At 35.5% G+C, this 17,129-nt stretch overlaps 1 protein-coding gene across 1 annotated transcript in view; it reads right to left on the bottom strand.

The window, feature by feature from the left end:
* LOC128028762 (1,4-alpha-glucan-branching enzyme-like) overlaps positions 1-17,129 on the bottom strand; it is a 133,310-nt gene that overhangs the window by 39,287 nt on the left and 76,894 nt on the right. Inside the window, exon 13 of the mRNA XM_052616081.1 lies at positions 6,259-6,443. Within this exon, the coding sequence (XP_052472041.1) occupies positions 6,259-6,443 (185 nt within the window). The remainder of the gene's footprint in view (positions 1-6,258; positions 6,444-17,129) is intronic.

Raw genomic sequence — 17,129 nt, 5'->3', positions numbered from 1 at the left:
TATAATCATCCTCACATCCCTCTTTCTTGTATGTGACTGATGAAACAAAAATGATGTTTTCTTGAGGGTGAGAACATAGTGAAAATTTCCTATTATTTTAGCTAATAGTTTATCATTGCTTTTTATACATTTGTTTATTTTCTGGATATTGTAAAAGCTATTTTCTTTTTTTTTGTGTATTTATGTAACACAGAAAGTCAAATCGGATTTGAGCTTTAAAAAAAAAAGACATTTCTTGCTTATTCTTTCAAACATGATCTCAGTCGTCAGCTATAAAAAAATGGATATTGAGCAACTGGATATTGAGCACCTGTTGGCTTGGCATGCTCTTAACAGTGCTTCATATCATGCTTCTGCGTTTTCATGTGGACTGAGATTATTTTCAAAATGGAAGAAGGAAAAAATCGGTTTATAGAAATACTCGTGTATGTTTGGACATGTCCTCAGTTTTCCTTGGAAACAGAAAAAAGGGAAACGATTCTCCTGCCAGTTCGATGATGATTTGAAATAATCGATCTCAGCAGATGCAAAGAGATTGGGTTGGCTCTCCATTACACATCTTGAACTTTGTGTGAGAATTCTTTTCCACAGAGTTTCTCCAACAGAAACACGAAGACAGAGATAACAAAAGGAAAAAAACCCAGCCTTGCAAAAACAAGCGCTTCAAGGCATTTAAGCATATATGTAAAAATACATAAAAAGCCTGTAAACACCCAAATCAATAATTAAACAAAGCATTTTTGGCAAATCCAGGTAATTTACCATAGAAAAATAATGATAATTTAACGTTTAAGACTTATAGCGCCAACTATGGTAGGATTTCCATAAAACCTTGCAATGTTTTTTTATAATCATCTGTCACAGGTGCTCACCTAATTTCATGAAGTTTTGAGTTGTCGCTTAGGACTTATAAGCTTGGTATGAAAAACGTATAATCATCCAAAAGAAGGAAAGTTGGCCAAGGTCCATGATTTATTTTATTTTTTTCATGTGACCTCAGACTGAGCTCTTACACAAGTGTTCAGACTTAAGCAAAGATTTGTTGAAATTTGTTGAAAAGTTATTGCCATTTCTGTAAAACTGGCCCTTCCCCTTTCAAACATTTTGACGTACCTTTGCGATGGCGAGTCGAACTTTAATTTTTTGATCATTTTAATTTTTTGAAATTCATTCTACAGAGAATCTTTCTGCACTGGTTTGGTTCTGACCAGTCGAAAAACCTAGGACTAGGAATGCATTTCGTCTGTCTTGAGGCAAGGACTCCTATACCATAAGGCACCTGCGCCTGTGATTAACAGTTTAGGAGCGATTTCATAATTTTGATTGCTGTAGCGCCCCCCGTTAGGCCAATTGCTGCGCACACCATACTTGGCTGTATGTCACGTCACTTAAAACAACAAAAGATGTTAAATAATTGTATATATGTAAAATATACCTACTGAGTTTGAAAATCTAATTTATTTAATTTGCTTATCTATTGTATTTGTCTTATGGTTTATAATTGTTCAGCTTTTTCAGCTGTCGTTTTATTGTAATGTTGTACCTCAGGCCTGGAAAGAGAGTACCAATATTTCACTGCCAAAAAAAGGCACATACTAAGGACCTTATAGACTACAGACCAGTGGCTTTTACATCTCCATGCTTTATAAGTGCATGGAGAGAGAGGTTTGTCAGACACTCTCCTAAGCAATGATTGGAAAACTTGCAGTTTGCTTACAGAGTTGTACGTGGTACTCTGATGGATAAGGTTGGAAATAACCTGGATGATAGGAACCATGGACAGTGTGCTGACCAGCTGCATCACTGTCTGGTACGGGAGCTGTAGTGCAGCAGACCACAAGACCCTCCAGGTGACAGTGAACACAGCTGCAAAGATCATCGGTGCCCCTCTCCCCTCCATCCTGGACATTTTCCTCACACGATGCTCCAGCAAAGCAAACATTAATGTGAAGGACCTCACCCATCCCTCCCACAGTCTCTTCCAGCTCCTACCATCAGGAAGACGGTACCGGGGCATAATAGCCCACACAAACTGCATAAACACAATGCATTATACCAAATACACAACATAAAGTTAATTTTAGCAACATCATATGAACCCTTTAAACACTGGCTTCCTCAGGGGTGTGTTTTATCCCCAATTCAATTTTTTATTCATATAAATGAAATGACCTGTGATACTGACAATTTAAAGGTACAGGTTGTAGGACCTGCCTATAGAGGGCGCACTATCAAAACAATAACAAACGCGTGGTTTGATGATGCTAAGAAGGAGCGTGGAATGATGGGTCTTCTAAATTGTCTTCTACCCAACCGCTGACGGCCATCAACCAGACGGAAAGATAAATCATGGATTTAACTCGAGTTCAACGATTTGCGTGAGTAGATTACATACAAAGTCAATGCAAAGACATGATCAGACTATGGATCAGACACGCCCTCGCGCGGGTCTAGATATGAGAGGCCCCACGTTTGGCCTGTATGCCCCATAATACTAATCTTGCTGATCGTTATAATAGCAATCGTTTTCTGTAAAGATACGATACAAAACAACTCACCTGTCGAGTAAAACACAAGCGAGATCGTCATCTCTTTCTAGTTGAAGTTTGTCGCGAAGCTACTTCTGCATTTGTCGACGACACTGTTGTCATGTGGTTTCTACATCAGTAAAGGCAGTAACAAAGGGTGACTAACATCATTGACTGGCGACTGCACTGCCCCGTGTCACTAATGGGGATTTTCTCATGTTTTACAAGTAGTTGAAAACATTAGAGATATTGTTAGTAATCAGCTGGACAAAATATATAACACTAGCCTAGTGGTTTTTGGATATTTTACTGCAAATCTCTTATAAATTGTAACTTTAATGCTTATAAAATATGCAGACAATATGGCACTGGTGGGACATGTAAAATATACTAAGTCATTAGATACTGACAGTACTCCCGTTTTGCTAATTTTATAAAATTTTGGAGAGAGGACAGTTCTCTGCAGCTTAACATTAGTAAATCTAAAGAAATGTTCTGTGGGGCTCATATGACTCCCAATTGACTCCCAAATTTTATCTGATAAGCATTCAGATAATGTTTTTTTTTTTTTTTTTTAAAGGCTTATCAACATCTAGGCTTCTTGAGAAAACCGAGGAGATGTAAATCACTTATCGAATCTGTTCTTATTTTAAATATTGTGTCCTGGTTTAACTCTCTATCTGTTAAAAGCAAAACTAGACTTTTACAGATTATAAATGTGGCGAGTAAAATAATTGGTGAGAGACAAACACCTCTCACTGATCTTTTCAATTTGGCACTAAAAAGGAAAGCCTCTGTCATTGTGGGAGACTCTTCTCATCCTCTGTATAGTTCTTTTAAACTACTTCCATCCGGCAGACAGTATAAAGTGCCTTTGGTGAAAAGAGCAAAGTATAGACGGTTTCATCGGACGCACGCGCCTGGACCTAAGTTAACTTCCGGTCTGTGTTGTGTATATCGGTCTGGCTGCGGTGCCATCTACAAACGCAGTTAAAGCCAAGGTGATGAGTAGACTGAAGTTGGGCTCAGGTGGTTGTGCTGCGGGATGTGTTTCCCATACATTTATTTATTTTTGGAGACTCGCAACAATTTTAAAACTGATCGATTTTCAAAAAGGCTTCTTTTAATAAACATGAGTAACGTAACGTTACGTAACGTACTGCATGTTTAATAATAATAATTCCTTACATTTATGTTTAAATATCAAATCGAGGCACGAGTGTTTTTATATCGCTGTATTTCTGAAAGAAGACGTGCATGTTATATGCGTGATAAAGCAGCGTGTGAGCGTACCAGCTCTGCTTTGTTTACAGCGGTTACTGGGGAAACCTCTATTTCTCGCGCTTTATGTCTATGCTTTAAAACATCTCCTGCTGGCAAATAATGAATTAGCATTTTCATTAAGTCCGCCTGATCCACACAGAAAACACATTTTGTTTGTTATCAAAAAATATCTACTCTAGAGGGACTTGGCTGTTGTTATTGATTCTATTTGGAGTCTACCGGAAGTTAAGTTAGGTCCACAAAAGCGCTCACGCGCATTAACGTTTGTTTATGTTGATGCCGTTGAAACCGTCTATAAGAAGACGTTTATTCCAACTTCCATTGGTGTGTGTATATACAGTTTTGTTCAAAATAATAGCAGTACAATGTGACTAACCAGAATAATCAAGGTTTTTAGTATGTTTTTTATTGCTACGTGGCAAACAAGTTACCAGTAGGTTCAGTAGATTGTCAGAAAACAAACAAGACCCAGCATTCATGATATGCACGCTCTTAAGGCTGTGCAATTGGGCAATTAGTTGAAAGGGGTGTGTTCAAAAAAATAGCAGTGTCTACCTTTGACTGTACAAACTCAAAACTATTTTGTACAATCATTTTTTTTTTCTGGGATTTAGCAATCCTGTGAATCACTAAACTAATATTTAGTTGTATGACCACAGTTTTTTAAAACTGCTTGACATCTGTGTGGCATGGAGTCAACCAACTTGTGGCACCTCTCAGCTGTTATTCCACTCCATGATTCTTTAACAACATTCCACAATTCATTCACATTTCTTGGTTTTGCTTCAGAAACAGCATTTTTGATATCACCCCACAAGTTCTCAATTGGATTAAGGTCTGGAGATTGGGCTGGCCACTCCATAACATTAATTTTGTTGGTTTGGAACCAAGACTTTGCCCGTTTACTAGTGTGTTTTGGGTCATTGTCTTGTTGAAACAACCATTTCAAGGGCATGTCCTCTTCAGCATAGGGCAACATGACCTCTTCAAGTATTTTAACATATGCAAACTGATCCATGATCCCTGGTATGCGATAAATAGGCCCAACACCATAGTAGGAGAAACATGCCCATATCATGATGCTTGCACCTCCATGCTTCACTGTCTTCACTGTGTACTGTGGCTTGAATTCAGAGTTTGGGGGTCGTCTCACAAACTGCCTGTGGCCCTTGGACCCAAAAAGAACAATTTTACTCTCATCAGTCCACAAAATTTCTCTTTAGGCCAGTTGATGTGTTCTTTGGCAAATTGTAACCTCTTCTGCACATGCCTTTTTTTTAACAGAGGGACTTTGCGGGGGATTCTTGAAAATAGATTAGCTTCACACAGACGTCTTCTAACTGTCACAGTACTTACAGGTAACTCCAGACTGTCTTTGATCATCCTGGAGGTGATCATTGGCTGAGCCTTTGCCATTCTGGTTATTCTTCTATCCATTTTGATGGTTGTCTTCCGTTTTCTTCCACGTCTCTCTGGTTTTGCTCTCCATTTTAAGGCATTGGAGATCATTTTAGCTGAACAGCCTATCATTTTTTGCACCTCTTTATAGGTTTTCCCCTCTCTAATCAACTTTTTAATCAAAGTACGCTGTTCTTCTGAACAATGTCTTGAACGACCCATTTCCTCAGCTTTCAAATGCATGTTCAACAAGTGTTGGCTTCATCCTTAAATAGGGGCCACCTGATTCACACCTGTTTCTTCACAAAATTGATGACCTCAGTGATTGAATGCCACACTGCTATTTTTTTGAACACATCCCTTTCAACTAATTCAACTAATTGCCCAATTGCACAGCCTTAAGAGCGTGCATATCATGAATGCTGGGTCTCATTTGTTTTCTGAGAATCTACTGAACCTACTGGTAACTTGTTTGCCACGTAGCAATAAAAAAATATACGAAAAACCTTGATTATTCTGGTTAGTCACATTGTACTGCTATTATTTTGAACAATACTGTATATATATATATATATATATATATATATATATATATATATATATATATATATCACTCCTTTACAGCTGAAGGCAGTAAATCAGTCCATTCATAACTTTATCCTTCTGCAGAAGCCAGGATCACATCTACAAGCTGGATTACTTTCCTCAGCTAATAATTCATATTTGAATCTTCCATTTGGTGGAGTAGAAATTTGTTTAAAAAGCAACTGAGTAATGATATTGAAGGGCTGGTTAGGGACTGATGATTGTTTTGACTGTTCTAGTGATGAAAAAAAATAATAATAATAACACTTTTATGCTGCACATAAAAGGGAGTTAGATAGAATGAGAAAGAGTCGGAGGATTGAGAACGTGGAAGATGAAAAAAGAAAGTCAAACTGTGGTGATATGCACAGAATTGGACTGATAAAGAAATATTTAGTGGAACTGAGAAGAAAGACAAGGTACAGTAGGAGAGGGAAAATGTACAGGGTGATTTTTCTCTCACCGGGGGAGCAGCCAGCCAGCCGTACTTGTCCTCTGTGCGGTTCATGTCTCGGTCGAAAGCGTACAGCTGCCAGTAACGCAGGTGATCCGTGTCCACGAGGTTGAACTGCCGGCGCGCGTAATGATAACTCTCATTGTTGCCGACTCTGGGAAAATCCAGCCATTCTGGATGGCCGAACTCATTGCCTGCAATTAAACACAATAGAGAAGTTTCTTACAGACTGAAGAAAAATGCTTCGAAAGCTTGTTATTATTGACTCAGTTGGTTTGAATGTGTGATAGAAAAACAGGAGTTTGACTTTCTTTGTAGCCACAGCCACTTTGGACATACGCGGATGGGTCAAAAATAATTATTTTAATTATTCTTACTTATTTTATGAATTATTTTGAATAAATGGTGTTTATTTTAACTTTACATTGACTTTACAACGCACACGTTTACTTAGCTATCCAAATAGGGACATTCCACAGGCGTAATGTTTTTTATACTGTACAAACTGTATATTCTCCCTACACCCTACACCTAAACCTAACCCTTACAGAAAAGTTTCTGCATTTAAAAAAAAAAAAAAAAAAAAAAAACAAACAACAACAAAAAACCAACAACCTTTGTTAATTTAATTGTTATACCACTTTTACAAATGAGGATGTCCCGAAAGGGAGGTCTTTGGAGATTTAGCTCACTTTTGGGTACAAATTTGTCCCCAGAATATGGTTAGTTAGGTACACACACACACACGTTTGTTTTTGTAGGCGTAATGGTTTTTATACTGTACAAACTGTATATTCTATCGCCCTTCACCAACCCTACACCTAACCCTAACCCTCACAGGAAACTTGGTGCATTTTTACTTTCTCAAAAAAACCTCATTCTGTATGATTTATAAGCGTTTTGAAAAATGGGGACATGGGTTATGTCCTCATAAGACACCCTCTCCTTATAAAACCTGTGTCATACCCATGTCATTATACAGAGTTGTGTCCTGATATGTCACAAAAACAAGAGCACACACACGCACGGATGCACACACATTTTATGGGGACATTTCACAGACGTAATGGTTTTTAAACTGACCAAACTGTATTTTCTATCCCCTAACCCTACACAAAACTACTGCTATTTTAACATCGTCAAAAAACGTTATTATGTATGATTTATAAGCTTTGTTTCTCCATGGAGACCAAAAATGTCCCCAAAAGGGCAATAATTTTGGATATTGTCATCCTTGTTGGGATACTGTGTCCAAATAATGTAGCATATACCTGACCTACACACACACACACACACACACACACACACACACACAAACACACATAACTGTATTATGCTCAAGCGGGGATTTTCAGATCCAAAAACAAAAACTTCTTGTTAGTTTGACGGTGTTACGATTACAGTGTCCTTTTTTTCCTGATATCAGCATTCAAAATTTCATTGAAAATTCTGATGTTTCAGAAGGTCAGCTCTGAATCTGAGTTTTAACATCCTCTCTGAACAATGACTGTGAGGAAAGAAGAGCCCAGTAACCTGCCCTCATCCTGAACAAACCTTTTCCTCTCAGAGCATCTCCTGTAGCGAATGTTCACTTCAAACCCGTTGCTATTATCAAACCAACACTAGAGAAGTGCACAGCTTCAAGATCTATTCCAAGAGCTTGCTTTTTTTCCTGTTTATTTTATAACAAACAGATGAATGCTAAATTAATCCACAGACCTTTTACTTTTGAAAGAACAAGAGAGAAACCCCACAAACACACAGCATAATTAACCAGGAGACAAAAAGATAGGACTGAATAATGCATTATGAAACACAAAATGACCTTGTCTGAGGGTTAAGTAACAGGAACAGAAACGATTGTCTTTTGATGCACTACTTTTTATGTCTCTCAATGCACTGTAAAAATATGAGAAATTGCCAAGATTTCCCACCAGCTTTGAGTAAAGGCATATGTTATATCTTACATAACTATCTCTACGGTCCAAAATGAACTTTTAGTCAGCTGTCAATGACAAGAAATAAATCTGTTATATAACACATTATATATTTAAATTATATTATTTAATAATACATAATATTATATTTTGATTTAAAAAAGTATATAATTTTACCCATATTCTTCACTGCTTCACTGTTACAATTTTCAACCTCTTATTTTTCAAATGGGTGGTTTAATACTAGGAATATTCCATTTGTTTCACTTATTTGTAAGCCTGGTATTTTTCCTTAAATGCTATAAATAATTGATATAAATATATTTAATATTTGTTATAAATATAAACATTAAAGACACAAATTGTAGTGAAATTAAGAAATGTAAAAAAAAAAATAGAAACATTAAACAATATATATAAAAAAATTAAGATTACTATGAAAAAAAAAAATATATATATATATTACAAAAAAATAAATAATAAAAAAGAGAATCAAATAAAAATAGCTAAAGGCAATTAACAAAAAACACTACATATATATATATATATACACAGTATATAAGTATAGTTTGTAAACATTTTAGTTTAATGTACAAAATTATACAGCAAAATTTAACCTGGAGGAAGCAAAAAATATCATAAACCAAAGTGTGCGTGATTAGAGCTACATTAATAATACAGACATAACTGATTACCGTATTCTACTGCCATGTGCATAAATATTTAGTCATACCAGATGTTAACTAGCCTTTACTGCTATATAAGTCTATACATGGCAATATATAAAATAAACCTATTATTATTAATGTATTATTACTGCAAAAAAACAATGGAGTGTTTGATAGTGTCACAACAGCGGGGTTCCAGTGTTTTCCAGCAGTCTGAGGGCACGATGAGCTCAGCCACGGAGCAGATGGCAGCGCAGATCACAGAGAGGACTGGAGACGACAGCGAAGGAATACATTCGCAAGCTGAGCGCGAGGAGTGGAATAAAAGGCAAAGAGAGCGCTGTGACATTCTTGTCAAGCGGAGTGATGAGATAATGAATCCTTCATCAGCTGACAAGACAACATCATAAAACAACAGTTGGGTAATTGAAGTCCAAGGAGGCGCTTTGACAAGCAAGAGAACAGAGGCACAACAATGGTGATGAGGTAAGTTGTTTATTCAGAGCAAGGAGGAAGGAGACAAGAAGATGGAAATAAAAATGGTTGGCCTGGATGAGGTGGAACAGACAAGGAACGACAGGGCTTTCTAATGAAATAAATTACGTAGCTGTAAAAGAAGTGTCAAAGCATATAAGCAAACAGGGAGGAAGAACATGTAATGTGAAGATGAGGATGGCCGGAGGTCAGTGTTAGAGATGATCAGGCATCCGACTGTTTGTTCGCTGATTGAATTGATGCATATGTTCGCAAAACTTTAAACCAAACTCTTAAGCCAAAAACGCATGTGTCACAGTCCAGTTTAAAATTATGAGCCGTTGATCATCTCTAAAGAGTTTGGACTCCACAAATCCATTGTCTGACAGACTGTGTACAAACGAAGGTGATTCAGGACCACTGATCCCTCCCCAGGAGTGACGGACCTACAAAGATCACTCCAAAGAAAGACGTGTAATAGTGTGCGAAGTTGCAAATGGCCACAGAGTAACTTCTAAGCAAGTAAAGCCCTTTCTCACATTGGCTAATGTTAATGTTCGTGAGTCCACCATCAGGAGAACTGAACAACCATGGTGCGCATGGGAGAGTTGCAAGGAGAAAGCCATTGTTTCGGATTGGCCAAGTCAAAGTCTGGACTTTAATCCATTTTAAATGTTGTGGAAGGACCTGAAGCAAGCAGTTGATAGGAGAAACCTCACCAAAAATCCCAAAGCTGAAGTTATTCTGTACTGAGGAATAGGCTAACAATCCTTCAAGTCATTGTGCAGGCCTGAACAGCAGTTACAAGAAATATTTAGCTGAAGTCATTGCTTCAAAAGGGGTCAACACCTGAAGCAAAGATTTGCATACGTTTGATTGGATTCTCTTTTAAAACTTTCAGGACTTGTGTGAAAATCTGTACACAAAATATAGAAAATTCTAAAGGGTTCAAACTTTCAAGCAGCACTGTATATTTAAATGTTTAAAGTGATAGAATATTAATATTCTAAACACAACATAGCATAACAAAACATAACATAATACATTTTACAATTTTAAGGTTGTAAAAATGTCGCTAAAACCAGCAGCAGTGTTATTGTATTTTTCATTATATACTATTATATTATTTAATATAAGTTCAGACTGAGCTTAATTATACTGTTTTCATTTTAATTTTACTTTGAGTATTTTTATGTATGATTTTGTCACAATTTTTGTACTGAACTAATTAAGTTTACAGCATTTTGTTTAAGATGAAGTTTTCTAAGTTCTAATATACATATTGAATTCAAACTCTGATTTAATTAACAAAAAAGGCACTCCTCATTGTCTAACCGTATGTAGAGTAGTGCTACCAATGATCACAAATGTTGTCTAGTCCCAGGATAGAGCCATGACTCAAAATCTGAAAATATGCAAATGGGGAAATAACCAGGGAATTAGAACAATAACAATCACAGCAGGTAAAATAGTCTCCCAGTTTCCCCAAAGAAACACATGATGATGGCAGTCTGTAAACTTCCACAAACTCAACTTCATCTGAAGAATTCAGTCTGTTTGCTGCATGCTTTACCGGAGGATTTGGATCAGTTTTTCTCATGGATGTAAATCAGAAGATAATTCAGTACATACAGCACAGCACTCCTAACAGGAATCATACAGCAGATGTGTATAGGTGTTCTCCACATACTTCATTTTGAAGCCAGATGTTCCTTCTCTTAACGATGGCTAAATCTCACTTAAACTGTCAAGAACATGTCCAGATCATATTTCATCAACAGTTCTAAATAATTTAGTATTTTAAATGCCATTTAGCTTTTTGGTGTTGTCACATATGACAGTTAAGCACATGTAAACCCTCTCCCCAACTGTCAGTAGAATGCAAAGATGCAAATAGAAGAGAGAGAGAGAGAGAGAGAGAGAGAGAGATAGAGAGAGAGTTTATATATATATATATATATATATATATATATATATATATATATATATATATATATATATATATATATATATATATATATATATACACACACACACACATATGTGTGTGTGTGTGTGTGTGGGCATGATTTTGTGACATATCAGGACACAACTCTGTATAATGACATGGGTATGACACAGGTATTACAAGGAGAGGGTGACTTATGAGAACATAACCCATGTCCCCATTTTTCAAAACGCTTATAAATCATACAGAATGAGTTGTTTTGAGAAAGTAAAAATGCACAAAGTTTCCTGTGAGGGTTAGGGTTAGGGGTAGGGGTAGGGTTGGTGAAGGGCGATAGAATATACAGTTTCTACATTATACAAACCATTACACAATGGGATGTCCCCACTTTTCACAAAAACAAACGTGTGTGTGTGTGTGTAAAAATATATGTATATATATGTAAAAATATATGTAAAAATTTAGACTTCAAATCTCACAATGAAGACTAACCTTTGCGTAAGATTTAATTTATAATATTATTTTATATTATTATTATTATTATTAAATATAAATATTGTCTTATTTGTATATATTTTAAACATTTTATGCATTCCTGTGATGGTAATCTGTCCTGTCAATTCTAATCAATTTAATGCACGCTTGCTGAATAAAAGTACCAATTTATAAAAAAAAAAAAAAAAAAAAAAAAAATCATGACTTGCTTATTTCCTGTTAGCTACCTGTTATAGACTTTTGCAGCCTTACAGTAAGACGAATAAATCTTGCGCCATATAGGCACGATGGTGGAATATGAAACTACCATTAACTCATTTAAAGATGGTCAGACTTGAACAGCGGCCTTTCAAAGCGTTTGATACCTTGCAGCAGTAAAGCCCTGGGAGCTGCATTGTGGCACAGGCCTCACGCTGGCAGCTGAGATACTAATTGACGCACACAGAGAAATTCAATGCCAAAGAAAAGAGTGTGTAATACAGTTAGAAGTGTAGCAGAAGGTGTAGTCAAAGCTTAGTGTTTGCTTCGTCATGGTGAAGTGCTTCAAAGTCAGCGTTTGATTAAATGTTGGATATAGAGCTTGGAGAGAGAGAGAAAAAAAAATACCCTATGGTGCAAAGTTATGCAGCCGTTCAATTCAGACCTGATTTAATAGAAACAGATGGGAAAGTGTGTGTATAACTATACTCAATTCAAACACAGTAAAGCAAATTATGAACAAAAGTCTATAAAAGTTAGATCACACGGTCGGTTATATATATATATATATATATATATATATATATATATATATATATATATATATGTATATATAGCAATGCACCATCTGACAGGGTTTATCATTTAGGTTAAAACATTAGTGACTAATAATTCTTTCCCCCCCAAATGAATTCAAATAAATCAATATCGAATTTCATTTAATCGAGACCGAAATAGAATCAAATCACAAGCTTGTAAACTGATATCGAATCGTGAAACTTCTACCATCCATCAGTGGACATGATACTTCCACATTATCACGGCAAAATACTGCTTTTCATGTGTTTTTATCGACTTGGCTAACAATAGGATGTGTCCATCTTGGATTTCCGACTCCGATGTGACATCATCACCGACTCCAGCATCCAACTTTCGAGGTAAATGGAATCCAAAATAAACTATCTTGGTTCATCAAGATGAATTTTAAATAAAACAAACAATTTTTTTTTTTACATTGACAGCCCAGCCCTAGCTTAGGTGTTTACTTGGTGAGGGTTATTCCATTGGAATAAGCAATGTGTCCCAGTGTTCCTGTAACTCAGTTGGTAGAGCATTGCGCTATCAAGTGCAAGGTTGGGGGTTTGATTCCCCGGGAACACATGATAGGTAAAAATTGATAGCCTGAATGCACTGTAAGTCGCTTTGGATAAAAACGTCTGCTAAATGCAAAAAAATTAATTTAATTTAATTTAAATTTAATTGGAGAAGTGCTAATTAAGTGTCACTAATATGGTCAATGATTTTGGCCATCCGAAACAATTTTCTGTATTTTCGGTTTCCAAAGTTTCATCACCACTAATTACTAAGCACTTCATATTCAGGTTTACTAAGGGTCGGATTTCAGCACAGAATACAAAGTTAAGTATAACTTAAGAATAATTTTTATTTCATTTCATTTTTTATTACGAAGAGGAGACAAAATCTTTCTTTCCACATCAAAACAGTCTTTCAGGTCTTTCAATGTAAAGCACTAGCCATAGTCGAGAGCTGCCCTTGAAACAAGGTTGTCTGGAGAACGCGAGCAGCCATTAGCATACGCAAACACTGAGCTAGATGAGATGATCCTTTTAAAATGTGATTCAGGATTAATCCCAATGATCTACAGCTGAATCACATACAACCCTGTTTTCAGAGAGCAATCAGTTTAGTCATTTATCCTACCCTTCATCTTACACAAACACAGCACACATTTAGAGCTGAAAGCAAGTCCTCTTTTAACCTTAAATAATCCTATAATGAAAATGCAGTTACTTGGGCCTTTATCATGACAGATATCAAAACAGGCCAACAGTTATTTGTTTAGGTCCATTTTTGTTCCCTAAGGTACAAACTTTGCATATGTACCCTTAAAAGTACAAAAATGTATCTTTAAGGTACAATTATGCACCTTCCATTGTACATTGTGAGCTTTTGGAGGTGTAAGGTACATATTTGTCCCTTACATATTTGTACCTTAATGTTTAAATATAAAATGGCAGGAATTAGTGGATGCTGAAAATGTCATCTCTCAATATAGAAACACAAGTTAACCTATACTATCAATCTCAATAATTGTCAAACTAAATTAACTGTGAAGTTTTGAGATATGGGCAAAATAACTCAGAATGTTTTTTTTTTTTTTTTTTTTTTGTGAAGTGTCCTTTTGAATCATTTTTAATCATGTTAATGAGGATTATGTAATCATTTATATTCACAAACAGTATTGAAGAATTTGATTTTCAAACCATTTACCCTATTTATATTAGAATAAAACAGACAAATAATTGTTAACGCTTTAAGTTGTGTTCTATTGAAAGCATCTAGCTACAGGCTAACCAGAGTTTGACTCGGCGGAAGCATAAATATTGCAGCGCGGAAGGATACATGAATGAATCGACAGTGATCCAACTGTCAGTCTCTGTCAGGGTCGATCAAAGGTGGGAGGATGGCCCTTCGACATTTATCCACGGAGGATTTTATCACAGAGTTATTTAATTTGGGGATAGAGGTCACTGAAGAGGAGAAAAGTAAATTCAAAGGTAAAGTATTTGAATTTTTAATCAGTGTTTGTGGTGTTAATTCAAAGTTGGAAGTTAACTTTTACTGTTAATGTAAGTGCTAGCCAAGTTTATACTCTGTCAACATTAGCTAGCTAGACTCACGTTGACGATTGCCATTATTAACATTAACTAGTTAACGTTAGTTAAAATATTATTATATAATAATTGCATAAAAAAATATTATTATTATAAGTAGTAGTACTATCTTGGCTACAGTTCACCATCGAGCTAACGTTAACTTCTCGGCGGCAAAAACGCTTCTCATCCAACTCTGCAGCCGAAAAGTTAACGTTTACGTGAAATATTAATGAAATATTAAAATATTTCAGAACAAAAGCTAATGGGCAGCAAAAAAGTTTTTTTTTTTTCCATCATTATAGCTTAGCTGTAAAACTACTGCGTCAGAGTTGGATGAGAAGCGTTTTTGCCGCCGAAAAATATTTTGTTCTGACTTATGTGAGCTAGCTGGACTGTGTCAGAGGAGAACGATAAAAAAAAAAACAAAAAATAAAAAATATGTCCAAGGTACATTATTGATCCTCAAAGGTAGAGTATTGGCCCTTAGAAGGTACAATTGTTACCAATCAAATGAATTCAGTATCAGCCAAATTTGTCTTTACAGAAGCTGCATCTGAAACTGCATTTAGATGCATTCACTCAGACTGTTTAATGCAGGACATGAATGCATTTAACCTGCAGTTACAAATCCGTAAATAATGTTTGGATGTTTTAAAAACAAATTAAAATCACCAGTAGGTGGCGCCAAATCTATGCATGAGTGAGTCATTGAGTCATTCATTCATCCGATTTGTTCAAACAGTGGAGTCATTCAGTAAGGCTGGGTATACACTGTGTGATTTCAGCTTCTTTTTTATTAAATACCAATTGAGTTAATTGCATGTGTTGTCCAGCCAAAGCTCAAGATTTATGTGCTCACACTATACGGTCTGTTTGTCTAGATGCAACTTGAATGCTCACAAGCGAAATAACCGTGGGATGAACCTGTGACTGCCATGTCGGCAAACTTTTCTATAAAATTGTGATGATATTTGAATAAAAAAAAACAACATGATTGCCCCTTTAGTCAACATGAAATCAAAATTTAAAATTCATATTATATATATATATATATATGGAGGTTGACCAGTTTGACTATTGACATGCATATATATATGAAACATGAATTGTCATTACACATTTGTAATGATGAAGTTGCAATTTAGTAAATGTAAAATATATTAAAAGCCTTAAGTGGCCTTTTGATTTCATTGATTTTATATAATCTGCAAGAACAGGTTTTTAAAAAGATTTGAAACAAATCCGAATACACTACAAGTGCGCATTCAATAGAATTAAGCACACTTCTTTTTCACAAGAGTTCACTCAATGCTTTTTTTCAATTAATAGATTTGGGAACATCGTTTTATCTTGATGTTAATGTTAAACTCTGCAACAGCTGTTACTGAACAGCAGCGTGGTCTGAATACAGTCAGTCGTTGCTCGGTGCTTCTGAAGGTGATCCAGAAGTTTTTCTCCATCTCTGAAAGTCAAACATTCATTCATCTCACTCTCCACCTGCTGATTTAATGCTGAAACCACTGAGCCGTTTCATTGCCGCCTAGCGATTGTGTTATAATGTAGAGTCTCTGGCTCACAGCGCTCATCATCTTCTTTTTTGTGCATTGCAAACATGGCCGTCATCTTTTTGTGGCCTTTTAGTTTGCAAGCATCTCCTGCCACTAGAGAATAAATAGATGGGCTTTGTCGAATTGAGGGTAGCTCAAATTGATTTGCTTCCTCAAACAATTTGTTCTTGCTTCGCACTGGCTACATGACTTCACAGCCATTGATCTATTGACATGACTTATCTTCCCGTATTTACAATGTTTTTTTGTTGTTGTTTTTTTTTGTAACTTAATCCAAAATGAATAAGTGATACATGAGAAATGAGGAAAACCCTAAAATTCCTATTCAATGATTTATTTGAACATTTTAATTAGTTAATTCTTTTGAGAGACGTTTTATGTAATTTATTATTTTTAGTAATAAACATGTCAGAAACTTGGATAATGCACAGTACCTGCTGTACTAAAAGCTTAATTGGGAGGAATCATTCAGGTTCAGATAAATCTTGATGATCTTTGGACCCCACTATTCATTTTGTCCTCTGTAGAGGGCGTTCACTTTTACATGCCACTGGTTAACATCCTGGTCTAAACTAAACTAAAATAAATAAAAAAATTAAATATTTTTGTTATGTTTTTGAATTCTCTTTGACATAAAAATAATATATATAATAATAATACTACAAATAAAGTTATTGTGTCATGTTTTTGACATCTGACTAAAATAACATAAAAATGTATATATTTCTGACATCTCTTTGACAAAGTAATACAAATATAAAAAACAAACTAATTGATAAATACATAAAATATAACAAATATTACACAAGTACACACAAAACAAAAATAAAAATAAAAATAAAACAAATAAAACAAAACAAACAAAAAATGAAGCAAGAAATGAAGCCAAAAAACAAAACAATCCAAACCAAAAC

The sequence above is a fragment of the Carassius gibelio genome, chromosome A15 (genome assembly GCF_023724105.1).
Source record: "Carassius gibelio isolate Cgi1373 ecotype wild population from Czech Republic chromosome A15, carGib1.2-hapl.c, whole genome shotgun sequence".
NCBI lineage: Eukaryota > Metazoa > Chordata > Actinopteri > Cypriniformes > Cyprinidae > Carassius > Carassius gibelio.
Note: the sequence above shows the minus strand (reverse complement) of the source record. Positions and strands in the feature narration are given on the sequence as shown.